This window comes from Protomyctophum bolini (assembly GCF_963924005.1).
Source record: "Protomyctophum bolini genome assembly, chromosome: 10".
Classification (NCBI taxonomy): Eukaryota; Metazoa; Chordata; class Actinopteri; order Myctophiformes; family Myctophidae; genus Protomyctophum; species Protomyctophum bolini.
Window position 1 is genome coordinate 44327826 of NC_137871.1, and position 22601 is coordinate 44350426.

Here is a 22601-nt window from a genome sequence, read left to right on the forward strand (position 1 = left end):
GTCCGTGGCCCAATAGAGAGAGAATTCTGGGGGTCCTTGACATGAAAAAGGTTGAGCACCACTGAATAGAAACATGGGTTTTTCAGAATAATGTTAGGATTTAGCAGCCTTTTTTTTATCGACCTCAGTCCAAAATGGGCCTATAGCGTTTCTGTGCTTGCTCATTATGAAGAAAGTGTCCAGAGATATGAGGGTGTGTGTGTGTGTGTGTGTGTGTGTGTGTGTGTGTGTGTGTGTGTGTGTGTGTGTGTGTGTGTGTTCGTTCTACAAGTGAAAGCAACAGAGGGGTATTATTATCTATCCAGGAATATGTATTTTATTGGTTTTAATCTCCCCTCCCCCTTCTCTCTCTCTCTCTCTCTCTCTCTCTCTCTCTCTCTCTCTCTCTCTCTCTCTCTCCATCTGGATGTATTCTTCATTTAGACTGAAGAACTGCTCCTTGTCAATGAGAGGCTGTGAAGTTGTGGCTTCAGCTCTCAGCTCCAATCCGTCCCATTTGAGAGAACTGGACCTGAGTGGAAACGGCTTGAAGGATTCTGGACTGGATCTCATCTGTGCTGCACTGAAGAGCCCAAACTGTTGTCTGGAGACTCTCAGGTCAGATTCATTTAACATTTTTTATTGTGATGTGGATAAATTCTGTTATAGTAAGTGATTATAATGTAGTTATGATGGTGGTAGTATTTGAAGAGTGTGGATGAGGTTAATATCATGGTAACTCACACTGACCATAATATTGATAAGATACAGTGACTAATGTATGTAGTCTTTATGCTGAGATACCACATTTAAAACCTAAACACCTCTGAGTGGTTCAATGTGTTTTGTTGTCAGAGTGTCATCCCCTAGTTTTCAATTATATTTATATTAACTATTTTGCTGCTATCTAAGTTTATAAACGTAGCGAGGCTAACGGTGCCTAATGGTGCTAACTACGCGTATGTGCGGAGACAACCGTATACTCCATATATGAAAGCGTAGTAGCTTAGCTTACTTAGGGCAGGAACCCCTTTTGGTGTTTTAACCCATTTTGGGCAGGGACCCCTTTTGGTGTTTTAACCCATTTTGGGCAGGAACCCCTTTTGGTGTTTTAACTAAGCATTATGTTATACTTTAGCTATTGAAAAATAGTAGATCTACAAGCTCATAGCGTGCAGAGTGGCACGCTTAGAGCTTGTAGGTCTGCTATTTTTGAAAGAATCGTGAATGCAACAAAAATCTATGAATATATAAATTCTTTCAGAAGACGTTTTTATATTTTTACGTCAGGCCTAAATGCGTTAAACATTATGTTATAATTTAGCTTTTGAAAAATAGCAGATCTACAAGCTCATAGCGCGCCACAGAGTGGCGTGCTACAAGCTTGTAGGTCTGCTATTTTTTGAAAAATCGTTACAATGTGGCGCAAATCATTGAATATATATTTCAGAGCGAACATTTTTAACTAAAATATTTGCTTCTGGGGGGTTCCTGGAACTACATATTTTCAGATGGGGGTCCGTGGCCCAATAGAGATAATTCTGGGGGTCCTTGACATGAAAAAGGTTGAGCACCACTGACATAGAAACATAGGTTTTTCAGAATAATGTTAGGATTTAGAAGCCTTTTTTTATCGACCTCAGTCCAAAATGGGCCAATAGCGTTTCTGTGCTTGCTCAGTATGAAGAAAGTGTCCAGAGATATGAGGGACTGAGACAGACTATCCTTCAGTAGACAGGCTTTTATTTCGTGTGTGACACATAGGAGGAACAATGATAAACTGTAGCCTCGCATGGCCAGCGTTGGGAAGTACCAACTACAAGTCAAAGAAACAGAGGGTTTTATTAGACAAAGTTCAACTGAATAAAAACGAAAGCTGCAGTAAAACATGTATATATAAAAACCCAGACTATTTTATTATCAGAATTGGATCACCCTCCCTTGGACTATAAATACTATTAGCTCACCCTCCCTCTGACTTAGAACATGCCAATGTGATTCACATTTAATGTGATTCACATTGAATGTGATTCACATTGAATGTGGTTCACATGCAATAATTCACATAGAATAATTCACATGAATTTTAATCACACTCTCTCTCTCTCTCTCTCTCTCTCTTTCTCTCTCTCTCTCTCTCTCACACACACATCTGGTTGTATTCTTCATTTAGACTGAAGAACTGCTCCTTGTCAATGAGAGGCTGTGAAGATGTGGCTTCAGCTCTCAGCTCCAATCCGTCCCATTTGAGAGAACTGGACCTGAGTGGAAACGGCTTGAAGGATTCTGGACTGGATCTCATCTGTGCTGCACTGAAGAGCCCAAACTGTTGTCTGGAGACTCTCAGGTCAGATTAATTTAACATTTTTATTTGTATTTGGTTAAGTAAGTGATTATAATGTAGTTATGATGGTGGTAGTATATGAAGAGTGTGGATGAGGTTAATATCATGGTAACTCACACTGACCATAATATTGATAAGATACAGTGACTAATGTATGTAGTCTTTATGCTGAGATACCACATTTAAAACCTAAACACCTCTGAGTGGTTCAATGTGTTATGTTGTCAGAGTGTCATCCCCTAGTTTTCAATGATATTTATATTAACTATTTTGCTGCTATCTAAGTTTATAAACGTAGCTGGGCTAACGGTGCCTAATGGTGCTAACTACACGTGTGTGCGGAGACAACCGTATACTCCATATATGAAAGCGTAGTAGCTTAGGGCAGGAACCCCTTTTGGTGTTTTAACCCATTTTGGGCAGGGACCCCTTTTGGTGTTTTAACTAAGCATTATGTTATACTTTAGCTATTGAAAAATAGCAAATCTACAAGATCATAGCGTGCAGAGTGGCACGCTACGTGCTTGTAGGTCTGTTATTTTTGAAAGAATCGTGAATGCAACAAAAATCTATGATTATATAAATTCTTTCAGAAGACGTTTTTTTATTTTTACGTCAGGCCTAAATGGGTTAAACATTATGTTATAATTTAGCTTTTGAAAAATAGCAGATCTACAAGCTCATAGCGCTACGAGCGTGTAGGTTCACTATTTTTTGAAAAATCGTTAAAATGTGGCGCAAATCATTGAATATATATTTCAGAGCGAACATTTTTAACTAAAATATTTGCTTCTGGGGGCGGTCCCTGGAACTACATATTTTCAGATGGGGGTCCGTGGCCCAATAGAGAGAATTCTGGGGGTCCTTGACATGAAAAAGGTTGAGCACCACTGACATAGAAACATAGGTTTTTCAGAATAATGTTAGGATTTAGAAGCCTTTTTTTATCGACCTCAGTCCAAAATGGGTCAATAGCGTTTCTGTGCTTGCTCAGTATGAAGAAAGTGTCCAGAGATATGAGGGACTGAGACAGACTATCCTTCAGTAGCCTGTGTGTGTGTGTGTGTGTGTGTGTGTGTGTGTGTGTGTGTGTGTGTGTGTGTGTGTGTGTGTGTGTGTGTGTGTGTGTGTGTGTGTGTGTGTGTGCGTGCGTGTGGATAGGCCAATCACAATGATTGACACATAGGAGGAACAATGATAAACTGTAGCCTCGCATGGCCAGCGTTGGGAAGTACCAACTACAAGTCAAAGAAACAGAGGGTTTTATTAGACAAAGTTCGAATAAATAAAAACGAAAGCTGCAGTAAAACATGTATATATAAAAACCCAGACTATTTTATTATCAGAATTGGATCACCCTCCCTCTGACTTAGAACATGCCAATGTGATTCACATTGAATGTGATTCACATTGAATGTGATTCACATGCAATAATTCACATACAATAATTCACATGAATTTTAATCACATTCTCTCTCTCTTTCTCTCTCTCTCTCTCTCTCTCTCTCTCTCTCTCTCTCACACACATCTGGTTGTATTCTTCATTTAGACTGAAGAACTGCTCCTTGTCAATGAGAGGCTGTGAAGATGTGGCTTCAGCTCTCAGCTCCAATCCGTCCCATTTGAGAGAACTGGACCTGAGTGGAAACGGCTTGAAGGATTCTGGACTGGATCTCATCTGTGCTGCACTAAAGAGCCCAAACTGTTGTCTGGAGACTCTCAGGTCAGATTAATTTAACATTTTTTATTTGTATTTGGTTAAGGAAAGTTCTGTTATAGTAAGTGATTATAATGTAGTTATGAGGGTGGTAGTATTTGAAGAGTGTGGATGAGGTTAATATCATGGTAACTCACACTGACCATAATATTGATAAGATACAGTGACTAATGTATGTAGTCTTTATGCTGAGATACCACATTTAAAACCTAAACACCTCTGAGTGGTTCATTGTGTTATGTTGTCAGAGTGTCATCCCCTAGTTTTCAATGATATTTATATTAACTATTTTGCTGCTATCTACGTTTATAAACGTAGCTAGGCTAACGGTGCCTAATGGTGCTAACTACACGTATGTGCGGAGACAACCGTATACTCCATATATTTTTACGTCAGGCCTAAATAGGTTAAACATTATGTTATAATTTAGCTTTTGAAAAATAGCAGATCTACAAGCTCATAGCGCTACGAGCGTGTAGGTTCACTATTTTTTTTTTAATCGTTAAAATGTGGCGCAAATCATTGAATATATATTTCAGAGCGAACATTTTTAACTAAAATATTTGCTTCTTGGGGGTCCCTGGAACTACATATTTTCAGATGGGGGTCCGTGGCCCAATAGAGATAATTCTGGGGGTCCTTGACATGAAAAAGGTTGAGCACCACTGACATAGAAACATAGGTTTTTCAGAATAATGTTAGGATTTAGAAGCCTTTTTTTATCGACCTCAGTCCAAAATGGGTCAATAGCGTTTCTGTGCTTGCTCAGTATGAAGAAAGTGTCCAGAGATATGAGGGACTGAGACAGACTATCCTTCAGTAGCCTGTGTGTGTGTGTGTGTGTGTGTGTGTGTGCGTGTGCGTGTGCGTGTGTGTGTGTGTGTGCGTGTGCGTGTGCGTGTGTGTGTGTGTGTGTGTGTGTGTGTGTGTGTGTGTGTGTGTGTGTGTGTGTGTGTGTGTGTGTGTGTGTGTGTGTGTGTGTGTGTGCGTGTGCGTGTGTGTGTGCGTGCGTGCGTGTGCGTGTGTGTGCGTGGATAGGCCAATCACAATGATTGACACATAGGAGGAACAATGATAAACTGTAGCCTCGCATGGCCAGCGTTGGGAAGTACCAACTACAAGTCAAAGAAACAGAGGGTTTTATTAGACAAAGTTCGACTGAATTGTGTATGTATATATAAAAACCCAGACTATTTTATTATCAGAATTGGATCACCCTCCCTTGGACTATAAATACAATTAGCTCACCCTCCCTCTGACTTAGAACATGCCAATGTGATTCACATTTAATGTGATTCACATTCAATGTGATTCACATTCAATGTGATTCACATTCAATGTGATTCACATACAATAATTCACATGCAATTTGAATCACTCTCTCTCTCTCTCTCTCTCTCTCTCTCTCTCTCTCTCTCTCTCTCTCTCTCTCTCTCTCTCTCTCTCTCTCTCTCTCTCTCTCTCTCTCTCTCTCACACACACACACACATCTGGTTGTATTCTTCATTTAGACTGGAGAACTGCTGGTTGTCAGAGAGATGCTGTGAAGTTCTGGCCTCAGCTCTAACTTCTAATCCCTCCCTCCATCTGAGAGAATTGGACCTGAGTCTCAACATGGTGAATGAGTCAGGAATGAAGATGCTGCTCTCTGCTGGGCTGGAGAATCTCAAGTGAGTAGACCCTGTTGTGGGGCCCGGTTTACAGCAGAACCCTTTACTATGTGTGGGTAATGTTTGTGGGGCATCACCACTATTTTACTAGTTTCAGACATGTGATGATTGATGCATTGTTGTTCTACTTCCTACAGAGTGAAACACTGTAGTGTCAGCTAGTGGAGACGTTGTGTTAGACAGTCAGACATTGATGCATTGTTGTTCTACTTCCTACAGAGTGAAACATGGTGGAGAAGATCGGTTCAATCCTCATCTCATTCAAGGACGTGAGTATCTCTCACTATTGACATCTTATACAGAGTTTTTTTAACACCTACTGTATAGTTTGGTAGACTCCAGGGCTGTAGTTGTAACATTGTTGGCTGGGTTTGCTTTCACATTGTAGTTTGTCAAGCACGCAGTCTGGCGCGCACACAGTGCATCTTCAGGCGTGTGCGTGTTGGTCAAACAAGGATTTCATACTCCTTAGTGACACGTTGCAGACAACTACAGCCTTGGCTGAGAGATAAAGCCAGTCAATAGAAATATGTGGGAGATCGGAATGACAGAAACACTCACTCACGTGTTCTCACTCACATATTTGAACGTGGGCCAGATATGGTAGGCCTGAGGCCTATATTGCTAGGCCTGAGGCCTACCATACCGGCCTGACCGCTCAATAAAAGAATGCTGAATTAACTACCAGTAGCTTGTTTTGGTCACTTTGACTTTGCACAATAGCCTCCCATTTAACCTCCTTGTCTAGTAGTCCGGCAGTCGAGGTTGACGGATGGGAATATAGTCTTTTTTCATTGGCCTAAAATACATACATTAATGCATCCACTAATGACCGGCTGAAAGTATTGGGCTTTTTTATAGGGGTTTCTTGTGACCATTAACATCCTATGGCAGGAAAATATGTCAACCTTCCATTATGTTTTAACCCATTCTGGGCGGGAACCCCTTTTGGTGTTTTAATGCATTATGTTATACTTTAGCTATTGAAAAATAGCAGATCTACAAGCTCATAGCGCAGCACCGAGTGCCGCGCTATGAGCTTGTAGGCCTGCTAGTTTTGAAAAATCGTGAAAATGTGCCTCAAATCTTTGAATATAAATTATTACAGTGTGAACATTTTAACTAAAATCTTTGCTTCTGGGAGGGGGGTGTCACTGGAACAACATATTTTCAGATGGGGGGGGGGGGTTGGAGCCATGAAGTAGAATGTGACATGTCAAACAGCCATAGCCACTTGCCCAAAATGTGCTGACCTCATCAGATTTGTCATGACGTCTATGGCCGTTTTTAGCCCAAGGAGTGTTTTTTTGTGCAAAACTAATGCCTGGAATGTATTCAGAATCATGAAAACCCCTTAGTTTGACATGTCACACGCTACTTAAAGCATGAGGAAAGTTTGACATGTTGGAGCATTTTGCCTGCCGTAGGATGTTGATGAAAAAGAAAGCCCAATAGTGACAGCCGGTCAGCAAGTGGATTCATGAATGTATGAATATAGACAATAGTTCAGGCCAATGAAAAAGACTATATACCAAATATCCCACTTTAACCCATTCGGGTGTTTCAAGCATTATGTTATACTTTAGCTATTGAAAAATAGCAGATCTACAAGCTCATAGCTTGTAGACCAAATATGTTGGTCCCTGGAACAACATATTTTCAGATGGGGGTCGGTGGCGAAATACATATATTATTGGGGGTCCTTGACATGGAAAAGGTTGAGAACGACTGACATAAAAACATGAGGTTTCTTCAGAAAACTGTCAGGATTTAGAAGACATTTGTAGAATCGTCCTCAGGTCTAAATGGGTTTAATCAGGCCTACATTTACCTTGCCGACATCACTTCACCTCTGAGATTTAATGTAATAATATTTGGACTGCTGGACAGCTGACAGTAGGCTCTCTTCACCCTGTAAAACAATTCTCTGGACAGCTGACAGTAGGCTCTCTTCACCCTGTAAAACAATTCTCTGGACAGCTGACAGTAGGCTCTCTTCACCCTGTAAAACAATTCTCTGGACAGCTGACAGTAGGCTCTCTTCACCCTGTAAAACAATTCTCTGGACAGCTGACAGTAGGCTCTCTTCACCCTGTAAAACAATTCTCTGGACAGCTGACAGTAGGCTCTCTTCACCCTGTAAAACAATTCTCTGGACAGCTGACAGTAGGCTCTCTTCACCCTGTAAAACAATTCTCTGGACAGCTGACAGTAGGCTCTCTTCACCCTGTAAAACAATTCTCTGGACAGCTGACAGTAGGCTCTCTTCACCCTGTAAAACAATTCTCTGGACAGCTGACAGTAGGCTCTCTTCACCCTGTAAAACAATTCTCTGGACAGCTGACAGTAGGCTCTCTTCACCCTGTAAAACAATTCTCTTGAATGGTTTTACTACTGCCACATGTGGACGGTGTGTTTAACTACAGAGGCTTTAGTTTAGGGAATGGTTTTACTACTGCCCCATGTGGACGGTGTGTGTAACTACAGAGGCTTTAGGGAATGGTTTTACTACTGCCCCATGTGGACGGTGTGTGTAACTACAGAGGCTTTAGGGAATGGTTTTACTACTGCCACATGTGGACGGTGTGTGTAACTACAGAGGCTTTAGGGAATGGTTTTACTACTGCCCCATGTGGACGGTGTGTGTAACTACAGAGGCTTTAGGGAATGGTTTTACTACTGCCACATGTGGACGGTGTGTGTAACTACAGAGGCTTTAGGGAATGGTTTTACTACTGCCCCGTGTGGACGGTGTGTGTAACTACAGAGGCTTTAGGGAATGGTTTTACTACTGCCCCATGTGGACGGTGTGTGTAACTACAGAGGCTTTAGGGAAACGGGTTTGCTTCTAAATGTAATCAATACATTTTTCATGTCAAGGACCCCAACAATTATATGTAACTAGCCCTTACCCGTTGTGAGATATCCCCCTTGTGGCCATGGGGGATGCTGGATGCGTTTTTGCATTTTGAATTCACCAATAAATAAATGTATTGGTGAATTAAAAATTAATTAATTAATTAAAATTAAATTCATTTATAATTTGTTAAATTGGAAAAAGTGTGTGTGTGTGTGTGTGTGTGTGTGTGTGTGTGTGTGTGTCTCTCACACAGTGTGTGTGTGTGTGTGTATCTCACACAGTGTGTGTGTGTGTGTGTCTCTCTCACACACAGTGTGTGTGTGTGTGTCTCTCACACAGTGTGTGTCTCTCACACAGTGTGTGTGTGTGTGTGTGTGTGTGTGTCTCTCACACAGTGTGTGTGTGAGAGAGACTGGGTGCAAACGCACACGTGCACACGTGTGTGTGTGTGTGTGAGTGAGAGACTGCGCGTGTGTGTGTGTGTGTGTTTGTGTGTCAGTGAATGATGTACTTAATGGTTACTGTGTGTTTTCTCATCAGATTCCCAGCGTCTCTCACTGGACACAAACACAGCACACTGTCGCCTCACTCTGTCTGAGGACAACAGGAAGGTCACAGTGGTGGAGGAGGGACAGAGTCATCAGTATCCTGATCACCCAAAGAGGTTTGATGGACACTGGCCTCAGGTCCTGAGTGCAGAGAGTGTGAGCGAACACTGCTACTCTGAGGTAAAGTGCACTGGAGTTGTTAATATAGCAGGGACTGACAGAGAAATCAGCAGGAAAGGAGGTGGTTTGGACTGTATGCTTGGATACTATGGCATGTCATGGAGTCTGGAGTGTGGTGACAGTTACTCTGTCAGACACAATAGGGAGGAGACTGTCCTCCCTGTCGGTCCCTCTAGACGCTCCATCAGAGCAGCAGTGGATGATGACCGTGAGGTCAGGGAGGACGAGGTCTACAGAGTAGGAGTGTATGTGGACCGTCCCGCTGGGACTCTGTCCTTCTATGACGTGTCCTCAGAGGACACTCTGACCCACCTGCACACCTTCCAGACCACGTCCACTGAACCCCTCTGTGTTGGGTTCTGGTTGAGGCCTGGCTCCTCCTCAGTGTTTCTGTGTGAGCAGAGATAGAGTCTCGATGTGAGCGAGGGTCACATCAGGTCGCCATGGTTACTCCACATGTCTGAGTGAGTCCAGGTTGTCATGGTTACCACCGCCGCCAGTACGCCTGACATCATGGACTCCATATTTGGTCATGAGTGACTCATCATGACATCATGGTGACATCACACTGATGATGTATATAAGAAGCACAGTGACAATCTGTCAATCAAACCTTGATGTGCCAAAGACCCCCCCCCCCACAGGGAGTGCTGTGTCGTTGTGTCCCCCCCCCTCATCTCAGGTCAATGTATGAATATGTAGATTTATACCTCATTAACACAATCCCTACTTTTGGCGGAATGCTCCGCCCTTAGGACTGTAATAACCTTCCGCTCGTGTCAGAATGCTCCGTCAGATTAGCTTTATTATGGATATCAATCCGCATCGCTGAGAACTATTTTTTCATTATTATTTTGGGTCGGCCTTTCCTTCTTTAGCGATCCTAGACCGGATTGCGCGCTGCCGTCCACCTCCCGTTATAGAGGCTGACTAAAAGCTGAATAACTCCTAATCTACGGAGATCTCCGTGGTTTGGTCAATTAGCGCGATGTTCGGAGGTTTTTGCTGATAATCCGGTGGTCTAGATGGAAACATTGGTGCTTTCTAGAGCAAGGATGGCTATATTTTAGCTCGCTGCATTGACTCTATTTAGCTAGCACAAGATGGACGCCCACAACATCCGTTTCTGTGCTGCTTGCGGAACCTCTAAATCTTCCCCACAGACCGTGGCAGTCAAGAGTTGGATTTTCGTCCAGCAGGTGGCAGCCAAACGGTTAATGTATGAATATGGAATGTTTTTCAACATGTGTCTCAACCAATCGAGTAGCATGCAGCCTGCCTGGTTACTGCTCCTAGTGATCACTAGTTAACACTAGTTATCACTACTAGTTATCACTAGTTAACTAGACCCAGCTCTGTGTTTGAACCAATCATCACCACAGGGATCTTTTTCTGGGGTCCAATATGCTCTCTATGGCTGGGAGAATCTGTGTGTGTGTGTGTGTGTGTGTGTGTGTGCCAATTTAACAAAGATGCAGGCAATCACAAATCAGCAGAGAGTGATCAACGTTTGAACTTGTAGGTCTGCTATTTTTGAACAATCGTGAAAAGGTGCCTCAAATCTTTGAAGATATATTATTAGACTTACAGAGTGAACATTTTAACTAAAATCTTTGCGGGAAGGACATATTTTCAGATGGGGGGGCGGAGGCATATTAGATATCATTTTTGGGGTTGTTGACATGAAATATTGAGAACCACTGATACAGAAACATGAGGTATTTCAGAAAACGGTCAGAATTTAGAAGACATTATTATTTAAAATGTCGACGTCAGGCCTGAATGGGTTAAAGTGTTTGTGTAAACACACACACACACACACACACACACACACACACTGATGACGAAGATGGGGACGCACATTGTGATTGGTCGGGATGAGATGATGTACAATGATAAGAGCGCCCCTCACTTCACACGGGTGTGATTTTTACTGTAGGCCTATGAACAGATGTTCCTGTTACAGGCTGGGCCAAAGGTGTATTTTATTGTATGGTGTATTTTAATTCATGATGTATTTTAATTCATGGTGTATTTTATTTTAAAGTCACCGTACCAACTTTGTGGTGTTCTAAAACATGTTACTGTAAATGTCTCAGTGCCTAAATGATAAAACATGTAACTGTAAATGGCTCAGTGCCTAAATGATAAAACATGTTACTGTAAATGGCTCAGTGCCTAAATGATAAAACATGTAACTGTAAATGGCTCAGTGCCTAAATGATAAAACATGTTACTGTAAATGGCTCAGTGCCTAAATGATAAAACATGTTACTGTAAATGGCTCAGTGCCTAAATGATAAAACATGTTACTGTAAACGGCTCAGTGCCTAAATGATAAAACATGTTACTGTAAATGGCTCAGTGCCTAAATGATAAAACATGTTACTGTAAATGGCTCAGTGCCTAAATGATAAAACATGTTACTGTAAATGGCTCAGTGCCTAAATGATAAAACATGTTACTGTAAACGGCTCAGTGCCTAAATGATAAAACATGTTACTGTAAATGGCTCAGTGCCTAAATGATAAAACATGTAACTGTAAATGGCTCAGTGCCTAAATGATAAAACATGTTACTGTAAATGGCTCAGTGCCTAAATGATAAAACATGTTACTGTAAATGGCTCAGTGCCTAAATGATAAAACATGTTACTGTAAATGGCTCAGCGGATTCATTGCTCAGTGCCTAAAACGTAAACTGTGAATTTAATAAACGGATTGTTGAAAGTCTGTCGTGGTTCTGTTGTCTGTTTATTTATTATTCAAAGTGTTGTCACATGACAGTTTGGCCACAGCTCATTGGTCATGGTGTTGTCACATGGCAGTTTGGGGGGGGGGGGGGGCGGAATTAAAAGACTTCAGTGCACAATGCAAGGAATAAATGCATTCGCCATGTATCCGAAGGAAGTCTGATCCAATCACTTTTAGATTTCTACAGTTTAATCCTGAGTTTAAGTTTTGTAGTGTTCAAGATCTGATTTTTTAGGCATTATGTTTAAGCCTCCAGGAAAATCCGTGTTGAGGTTCTTAATCCACTGTTTTTCATTAAAACGTCTTTGTCCTACTGTCCAGTTAGGATTGTGTTGAAGTCCAGCGCATTTTAGGGCTTCAATGCCGTGAGCCATGAAATGTTGCACCAATCTTGTGGTTGTCTTTTTGGCATTGTTAATACGTCACCACGTCACCGGTGGTCCTTGAGGTCCTTCAGCTAAATCATATAGTTAGGAACCAAATGGACCCTTATGGGTCTGTAACTCTGAGAGTGTACAAATGGAACCAAATGGACCCTTATGGGTCTGTAACTCTGAGAGTGTACAAATGGAACCAAATGGACCCTTATGGGTCTGTAACTCTGAGAGTGTACAAATGGAACCAAATGGACCCTTATGGGTCTGTAACTCTGAGAGTGTACAAATGGAACCAAATGGACCCTTATGGGTCTGTAACTCTGAGAGTGTACAACTGGAACCAAATGGACCCTTATGGGGTCTGTAACTCTGAGAGTGTACAACTGGAACCAAATGGACCCTTATGGGTCTGTAACTCTGAGAGTGTACAACTGGAACCAAATGGACCCTTATGGGTCTGTAACTCTGAGAGTGTACAACTGGAACCAAATGGACCCTTATGGGTCTGTAACTCAGAGAGTGTACAACTGGAACCAAATGGACCCTTATGGGGTCTGTAACTCTGAGAGTGTACAAATGGAACCAAATGGACCCTTATGGGTCTGTAACTCTGAGAGTGTACAACTGGAACCAAATGGACCCTTATGGGGTCTGTAACTCTGAGAGTGTACAACTGGAACCAAATGGACCCTTATGGGGTCTGTAACTCTGAGAGTGTACAAATGGAACCAAATGGACCCTATACACACTCTCAGAGTTAAATTACGTTTGATTTTACAATATAAATGTGGGGGTCCCAGAGATAGAAATGCCATTAAATGGGGGTCCGTAGACTCATTCAGGTCAAACTGCAGGGGCCCTTTAAATGAAGAATCACTGCTAGAACGAGAGAGAGAGAAAGAGAGAGAGAGAGAGGGGGGGGGGAGAGAGAGAACCCTAGCCCTAACCCAACAACAGTGTCCAGCCTCAACCTCAGACCAACTGCTTCACAACCATTATTTAGAGTCCACCAAATTAGTAAACTAATACATAATCTGGAACATTGGACCAATCAAACCAAAACTCAAAACAAACGTAATTGTTATCTGGCCCCAAAACATGAATATAAACTGTCTGAGTATCTGTTTTCGGTCAGAGATAAAAAGCAGAGACAGATCTTGACCAAATCCAGAGTGAGTGACCACAGTCTGGCCATAGAGAAAGGACCACGTGACCACAGTCTGGCCATAGAGAAAGGACCACGTGACCACAGTCTGGCCATAGAGAAAGGACCACACAAGAAGTCCTACCTTCTACCTCCAGAACAGAGAGGCTGTGGTCACTGTACCTCAGCTGAGGTGCAGACTGAGACTCACTTCCTATTGAAATGCAATAAATATGATAATATAAGAGCAGAATATTTTAGGAAAATTTGAGTTGTTGATCCCACCTTTTAAGGAACTAGACGACGACGACAAACAATTAATTCTGTTAGAAGGTTAGGTGAGGAGAGGGACCTGCAGCACACCTGGCTGCACAGTATGTCACTGCATGTCACACAATGAGGGACAAATAAAATACACTAAATGTGACCATTATCTTGACACACACACACACACACACACACACACACACACACACACACACACACACACACACACACCACGGACACTTTAATACTGTACATTTTGATCTTCTGCACAGACTGGAAAACCGACGTTTTGCCGCCATCTAGTGTTCGCCAGCAGACACTGCATGTGTCTGAAGATTATTATGGATCTGCAGCAGTTCTCGACAAACCTTTTCATATTATATAATTTTTCTGTCTGTCTGTCTGTCTGTCTGTCTGTCTGTCTGTCTGTCTGTCTGTCTGTCTGTCTGTCTGTTGTGTGTGCGTGCGTGCGCGCGCATGCGTGCAGCTTGTAAATCCACACAGCTGTTATCCATTCACTCTTGACGGACCAATGACCGAGGGTCTAGAACCGGATACAGGAGGCGGGGCTTATGCTTTAAAATGGATCCGCACACGGTGCATAGCAGCTAGTGTTTGGGGCGTTGCTGCTGGAAGGTAAGATTTGTTTGAGACCAGCATGGTTGTTAGCCAACATTAACTCTGTTGTTGTTTAAACATTAGTGTTGTTAGAAGGACTGTTGGTTGTTTATTGTGACTCTAAAACAGTCACAACAATATGAGGAATGTGTTGGTACTTTTTGAGACACAAACAAATAAGCAAACAGGTGGAAAGTAAATAATTACATCTACTGAAGTGCTGTGGACAATTTATTGTACTTTTATATTTCTATTAATTGGACACTTTACTAGTTATATTGTAGATTGGGATTATTTAAAAATATATATCCTTTTGGCTACATTGCAATTTACCACTGGGCTACAACCACATTTTGGCCATTTGGAAGTAGCTGATCTACAATTTCACAATGCATTGTGATGCAATGCATTGTGAAATTGTAGATTTGTAGCTATTTTCAGATTTGTTTTCCTTTCAAACATTTGAAATGGGACATTTCTGTGTAATGAGCTACATTTGGTACATCTTTAAGTGCATTTTGATGCCATACCCTTTTACTTTAGTACATAATGGTAACACAAGTCTGTGGCTCAGACACATTCATAAGATTAAACTAAATGTCTCTGCTGGATGGAAAACTCAACTGTACAAACTTCTCATGATTCATTAAAACAAGATCTGGTTGCAAAAGAAAAATGCAAGAATTTCCTAAAGATGTATTTTCTACAATGTATAAAATCTGGATAAAGAGTAATGTTGGCGTATGTTTGTGTCTTACAGGTTGATCATGTGACCTTGGTGTCATGCGGTGACCTTGGCTGCAGTCATCAGGAGATGGCTGGTATTGGTAATAGAGTGTCTACTCGGCTGAGCTGAAACTTATAACGGTGTCAACGAACGCTCCCTGAGATTACGAGGCGTACGGTGCTCGGGACGTATTGTGCCATACAACCTACGCGGCTCTATTAATACCGGCCATCTTCAACCGAGCGACGGTATGCTGTTGCCACTGCTCGGTGAACTCTATGCTGTTGCCACTGCTGGGTGCCGTTATCAGTGAAGGTTAGTTAACCGTCTGATTCCTGCTGCTTGTTTAAGTGGGCTACATGCTACCATACCATAGGTTGTCTTTTGCGCCATGTATAGTTTCACTTAATTTGTGTGTGCCAGTCCACATCACCGTTATGTGATGTTTGTGGAGGCATGTGATTTATTTATCGTTTAACATAATTTACGGGTAAAGTCTGTCCACATCCACATCACATATGCATGTTCTCTTGTGTCTCCTTTCTCTTCTATTCTTTGGATTTAATAAAGTTATTTATTTTTTCTTGTCATAGTTTTTAATCGCATTTTGCTTTATTATATTTAAGTAATGTCTTTCTTCTTGCCTATCTATTGCCCTAGTTCTTCACTAGTGTTTTATGTGTGTACAAATGTGATGTGGAGGTGTGTGCTTTATGTCTTGTGTCATTATGGTAGCATGTAGCCCCTTAACACTGTGTTTACAGCTTACTATGCTGTAGGTCTGAACTAACAAGAGGAAGCAAATGATGGCCGCTGTGTCATTTGCTTTCTTGGTTGGTGTGTGTTTTGTTTAGTGCTGATATTGAAGGTAAGTGAGTAGTTTATTATCCTTGACTGTTGGGCAGAAACCTTGTATCTCCATAGTTCAACCTTTAGTAAATTAATTTCCTTACTTGGTCATGCTACAGTGTCACACACACACAAGTAGCAAATGGCCAATCTCACGAGGCAAAGATAATCCATTATTGAATATTTAACATGTAGTATTCTGTTTTTCTAATGTATCAAACCAGTGAAGTATCAGCAAGAGCTTGTGACTAAATAATAACATTGGAACACAGATTATTATATTAATAATATTGGATCACAGTTGTTTTTTGGTCCATAAAAGTAACCGTTTTGGACGTACAAGGTTTCTACCCAACCTTCATCTTTCCTCTTCTATTCTTTGCTTTAATAAAGTTCTTTGTTTTTGTGGTCTCAGAGTTTTTAATCGCATTTTGCTGTATTGTAATTTCTTATTTCTTTCTTTCCTATCTATGACACTAGTTTTTCACTAGTGTATGTGTGACTCGGGTCATGTCTCGCGTACAGTTTCTCATTTGGAGCTGTTTCATGTAATTTACCAGTAAAGCGTCATCACGTCAGTTCACATCAGATATGAACACAGGCCGATATGTGATGTGCATTTATGTGGTTTTTTTTAAAGGTGATTTTTCACAGCAATTGCGGATAGCTCGTCATTCACGCCATTCGAATTGTGTTTATTGCTGTTGTATGTTGTGTACTAATGTTCATAGTATTGCTGACAAATACTGGGGCGCATAGAATGCTGCTACCTTGTATAATTTATGTCAATCGTCCACACATGGCATAAATTGTACAGTCTTGCCCCATGTTTCCTACATGGGACAACTAGATCGAAAAATACTTGCGCCACGAAAACCTAAGGCCAACTGCTTGGGCAGAGACCAAGAAAATCTATTTTGTTCATGTTCATAAAGCGCTCCAAGTGCTTAGAGTGAAAAGTGCAGCAGCAAACATCTAGGTCATAAGACCATTGTCTGTGCTATATTATCAGATCTAATTTGTGAGTAAAGCTTCATTACGTAAGCCCACATCACCTATGAACACAGGCCCGGTATGTGATGTGTGTTTATGTCTTGTCTCATTTCACATTTGTGAGTAAGGCTTCATCATGTCATCCCACATCACATAATGAACAATAGGGTTAGGTTAGGGCTAGGTATGTGATGTTGGTTGATGTGATGTATGTCTTATAATGTGCAAGCTTCATCGCGTCGGTTCACATCACATTATGTGGTGTGTATTGATGTGATTTATTTATGCTGCCATTTGCAGCTAAAACTTCATTCAGCCATTGACGATGGGCCTATGACTCAAACGTTTTCTGCTGCACTTTTCACTTTTAGCACTTTGCAGCACTTTATGAGCATGACAAAATAAGATATTCTTAGTTTATGTCTGAGGAGTTTTCCTTAAGGTATTTGTGGAGTGAGTCTTCCTTTTTTCAATTTAATGACATAATCATGGATATCATTTATAGTCATGATTCAAATTGAGTGTGTAGGCTATCTTTTTTTTATTTTATTATCTGGCCGCATGAGGTCGGTAAGAGTACGGTACATTTAAAACGTATTTTCCAAAATTGCAACTAATGACTGATTTGGACCTGTAAATTATAAAACAAAAACTAAGGCACTGGTTGTGGTACTCCTGGTTTACCAGAACGGGGTTCAACTCCCTGCAGTGCCCTCAATTTGTTGTATTTACATGGTTCATTTTCTGCTCATTGTGTTGCCATTTCATAGATGATAACCCCCAGGTTCTTTACTGTTTGTACTCCCTACAGTTGGGTCACAAGTCCCTTTAGGCACCAAGCCCAAAGGGACTCTTGGTCCCTTATTTTTCTCTTCTCCTTCCACCAGAGAAATGTCAGTTCTGGCTGAACTGTGCTGTCGGGTTTTCGTGAAACTTGGCAATATGGTAGCCCTCAATATGGTTGCTCTCAATCATTTGAAAATGATTACTGGCCCTGATTTCCGATCACCCAATCTGATCGGGACAACCTAGAGGGCAATGCCAAACGGTGAGGACGCGAAGCCCACAACCATTGGCCAATGGGTGGCGCTATAGCACTCAGCTGAACATTTAAACTTTAAACGGGCATAGCTCATGAAGCGCTTGACTGTGAGCAATAAAACGTTGATACCCGGAAGAATCCGATGAGCTTATTGCGTACCCGTTATCAATAAGCTTTGGGCTTGTTATTGAGCATGGTGTCCCCGGTCATGTTTAAATGATCAAGACAAGATGCGATCAATAAATGCCAACCAGCACTGTCCGGGTAAACACAATTTCACTTTTAAAGTGGCGGAACATATATTTGCCTGAACATTTATATACGAAAATTAAGTCTAAAAAATAAATTAAAAAAATGACTGGGTTTACTGTATTTACTACAAACTGTAGTCATGTCCGCACCTGGAAGGACCACAGACAAGGGTTTTACATGTATAACAATCTTTATTAAAGTAAATACTCATTGGGTTATAGAACATATGAGGCAAAACGGTAAACTACAAGACATTTCATATATGCAAAGCACTTAAACACTTAAACTCCCTTAAGTTCACATAATAAAACCTTTTCTCTATAAAATGTGTACACAATATACAACAGTGTTTGGTTGTGCAATTAACTGGCCCTGGCGGCGTGACCACGCCGAGGGGTTCTCTTCTCACCCTTTTTACTCTGTCGGGTGACCTTTTGTCATAGAGGTTTTTAATCTAGTCTTGACTGTGCAGAGCGTGTCACCCCCGAGGACAGATGCCGGGAGAAGGTGCCCGGGACTTAAACGCCCTGTCTCCTATTGTAACTTTTGATATTCAGGACTAAACATTTTTGTAAACTTTGAACGCACTGTTCTGTTAAGATTGTAGGGATCGATGAGTTCTTTGAGAGATTGTGGTGCCTGACCATTGTGAGCTTTATAGGTGAGGAGGATTTTGAACTCTATTCTGTATTTAACCGGGAGCCAGTGTAGAGGCCAGTGAGGGTTCTGATCACATGGTTCTATTTAACCGGGAGCCAGTGTAGAGGCCAGTGATGGTTCTGATCACATGGTTCTCGGACTCCTAGTATAGGGGTTCTTCGTTACTACAGAGGAGTTCCAAATCTTTGATTGCAACTTTTTTTCATTTAATATTAATTAATTCGTTCATATCGTTAAAAATAAATCCAATTTTCATGTATATGTATTTACTACATTAATGACATTAACCCTAGAATCACTTCTGAGGGTAACATTAGCAAAAAAAAATCTGAGCTACAAGAGGATTTGAAAAAAAGAAAGGTCTCTGACGGCATACAATAGACCGTCGCAGTCCCGCCCCCTTTCATGGCGATGCCGGGAAATAAATCCCAATGCATTTTTCCATTGTCGTACGAAGCCGAGTCGTGACAAATCAATGTGCCCTTTTGAGACAAAAAGAGGGCGGGAACCCCTTTTGGTGTTAGCATTATGTTATGCTTTAGCTATTGAAAAATAGCAGATCTACAAGCTCGTAGCGCGCCACCGAGTGGCGCGCTACGAGCTTGTAGGTCTGCTATTTTTGAAAAATCGACTTGACATAGAAACATAGCTTTTTCAGAAAACTGTCGGGATGAAGAAGACCATTTATAGAATCTGATCTCAGGTCAGAATGGGTGAAGGCAACCGGCCGGTTTCACGTGCTAGGTGCCCTTTTTTTCCACTTGAGCACCTGCCCCTCTAAATGTCTGTGCACGACACTGCAAAGAAGAAAAACAACTGTTTTTCTAATTCTTTGTTTGGCCCAAAACATTGTTTATTGTCATTTGTCACAACAAGAGTTGGCTTTGTCCGCGGTGTAAACGTCTTTAGTTTAAATAAATACTTTCTGAAAAGTCGGAGGAAAATGAACGGATTCATTTTCCGGGTCTCTCGAGGGGGCGGGACTACGACGCTCTATAGCAGCGGTTATAGATTGCGATCTACCAGTAGATCACAAAGGCTGTGTAGGTAGATCACATGACTACTAATATTTCAATAATATTTCAATTCAATATATAAAAGACAATTCTTGGCATCTGCCAAAACATGGGCTCAATCATTTTGGACCGTGGGCTATAGCCCATATCGTACGGCATACTATGGCGCGCCGTTTTTCATCATTTTTGAGGATTTGAAAAAAATGACGAAATGACAAAAACGATGGGTTATAGCCCATGTTTTTTGAAATTTTGAAAAAAAAAGTTAGCCTCGTTTCTCATCATTTTGGACCGTGGGCTATAGCCCATATCGTACGGCATACTATAGCGCGCAGTTTTTCATCATTTTTGAGGATTTGAAAAAAATGACGAAATGACAAAAACGATGGGTTATAGCCCATGTTTTTGAAATTTTGAAAAAAAAAGTTAGCCTCGTTTCTCATCATTTTGGACCGTGGGCTATAGCCCATATCGTACGGCATACTATAGCGCGCAGTTTTTCATCATTTTTGAGGATTTGAAAAAAATGACGAAATGACTAAAACGATGGGTTATAGCCCATGTTTTTTGAAATTTTGAAAAAAAAAAGTTAGCCTTGTTTCTCATCATTTTGGACCGTGGGCTATAGCCCATATCGTACGGCATACTATAGCGCGCCATTTTTCATCATTTTTGAGGATTTGAAAAAAATGACGAAATGACAAAAACGATGGGTTATAGCCCATGTTTTTTGAAATTTTGGAAAAAAAAGTTAGCCTCGTTTCTCATCATCTTGGACCGTGGGCTATAGCCCATATCGTACGGCATACTATAGCACGCAGTTTTTCATCATTTTTGAGGATTTAAAAAAAATGACGAAATGACTAAAACGATGGGTTATAGCCCATGTTTTTTGAAATTTTGAAAAAAAAAGTTAACCTTGTTTCTCATCATTTTGGACCGTGGGCTATAGCCCATATCGTACGGCATACTATAGCGCGCAGTTTTTCATCATTTTTGAGGATTTGAAAAAAATGACGAAATGACTAAAACGATGGGTTATAGCCCATGTTTTTTGAAATTTTGAAAAAAGAAGTTAGCCTTGTTTCTCATCATTTTGGACCGTGGGCTATAGCCCATATCGTACGGCATACTATAGCGCGCAGTTTTTCATCATTTTTGAGGATTTAAAAAAAATGACGAAATGACAAAAACGATGGGTTATAGCCCATGTTTTTTGAAATTTTGAAAAAAAAAGTTAGCCTCGTTTCTCATCATTATGGACCATTGGCTATAGCCCATATCGTACGGCATACTATAGCGCGCCATTTTTCATCATTTTTGAGGATTTGAAAAAAATGACAAAATGACAAAAACGATGGGTTATAGCCCATGTTTTTTGAAATTTTGGAAAAAAAAGTTAGCCTCGTTTCTCATCATCTTGGACCGTGGGCTATAGCCCATATCGTACGGCATACTATAGCGCGCAGTTTTTCATCATTTTTGAGGATTTGAAAAAAAATGACGAAATGACTAAAACGATGGGTTATAGCCCATGTTTTTTGAAATTTTGGAAAAAAAAAGTTAGCCTTGTTTCTCATCATTTTGGACCGTGGGCTATAGCCCATATCGTACGGCATACTATAGCGCGCCATTTTTCATCATTTTTGAGGATTTGAAAAAAATGACGAAATGACAAAAACGATGGGTTATAGCCCATGTTTTTTGAAATTTTGGAAAAAAAAGTTAGCCTCGTTTCTCATCATCTTGGACCGTGGGCTATAGCCCATATCGTACGGCATACTATAGCACGCAGTTTTTCATCATTTTTGAGGATTTTTAAAAAATGACGAAATGACTAAAACGATGGGTTATAGCCCATGTTTTTTGAAATTTTGAAAAAAAAAGTTAGCCTCGTTTCTCATCATTTTGGACCGTGGGCTATAGCCCATATTGTACGGCATACTATAGCGCGCAGTTTTTCATCATTTTTGAGGATTTGAAAAAAATGACGAAATGACTAAAACGATGGGTTATAGCCCATGTTTTTTGAAATTTTGAAAAAAAAAGTTAGCCTTGTTTCTCATCATTTTGGACCGTGGGCTATAGCCCATATCGTACGGCATACTATAGCGCGCAGTTTTTCATCATTTTTGAGGATTTTAAAAAAATGACGAAATGACAAAAACGATGGGTTATAGCCCATGTTTTTTGAAATTTTGAAAAAAAAAGTTAGCCTCGTTTCTCATCATTATGGACCATTGGCTATAGCCCATATCGTACGGCATACTATAGCGCGCCATTTTTCATCATTTTTGAGGATTTGAAAAAAATGACGAAATGACAAAAACGATGGGTTATAGCCCATGTTTTTTGAAATTTTGGAAAAAAAAGTTAGCCTCGTTTCTCATCATCTTGGACCGTGGGCTATAGCCCATATCGTACGGCATACTATAGCGCGCAATTTTTCATCATTTTTGAGGATTTAAAAAAAATGACGAAATGACTAAAACGATGGGTTATAGCCCATGTTTTTTGAAATTTTGAAAAAAAAAGTTAGCCTTGTTTCTCAACGGTCCAAAATCATTTTGGACCGTGGGCTATAGCCCATATCGTACGGCATACT

The 22601-nt window shown here is 40.9% G+C and overlaps 1 protein-coding gene across 1 annotated transcript; it reads left to right on the forward strand.

The window, feature by feature from the left end:
• Window positions 1–445: 445 nt before the first annotated feature.
• Window positions 446–9924, forward strand: LOC308322320 (uncharacterized protein; the record flags this gene model as incomplete). Its single annotated transcript, XM_080773522.1, has 6 exons — window positions 446–597; window positions 2153–2326; window positions 3873–4046; window positions 5552–5710; window positions 5930–5979; window positions 9111–9924. The coding sequence occupies 6 exons, from the start codon at window positions 446–448 to the stop codon at window positions 9704–9706; spliced, it is 1305 nt and encodes a 434-aa protein (XP_080629648.1). The 3' UTR covers window positions 9707–9924.
• Between the last annotated feature and the right edge of the window lie 12677 nt (window positions 9925–22601).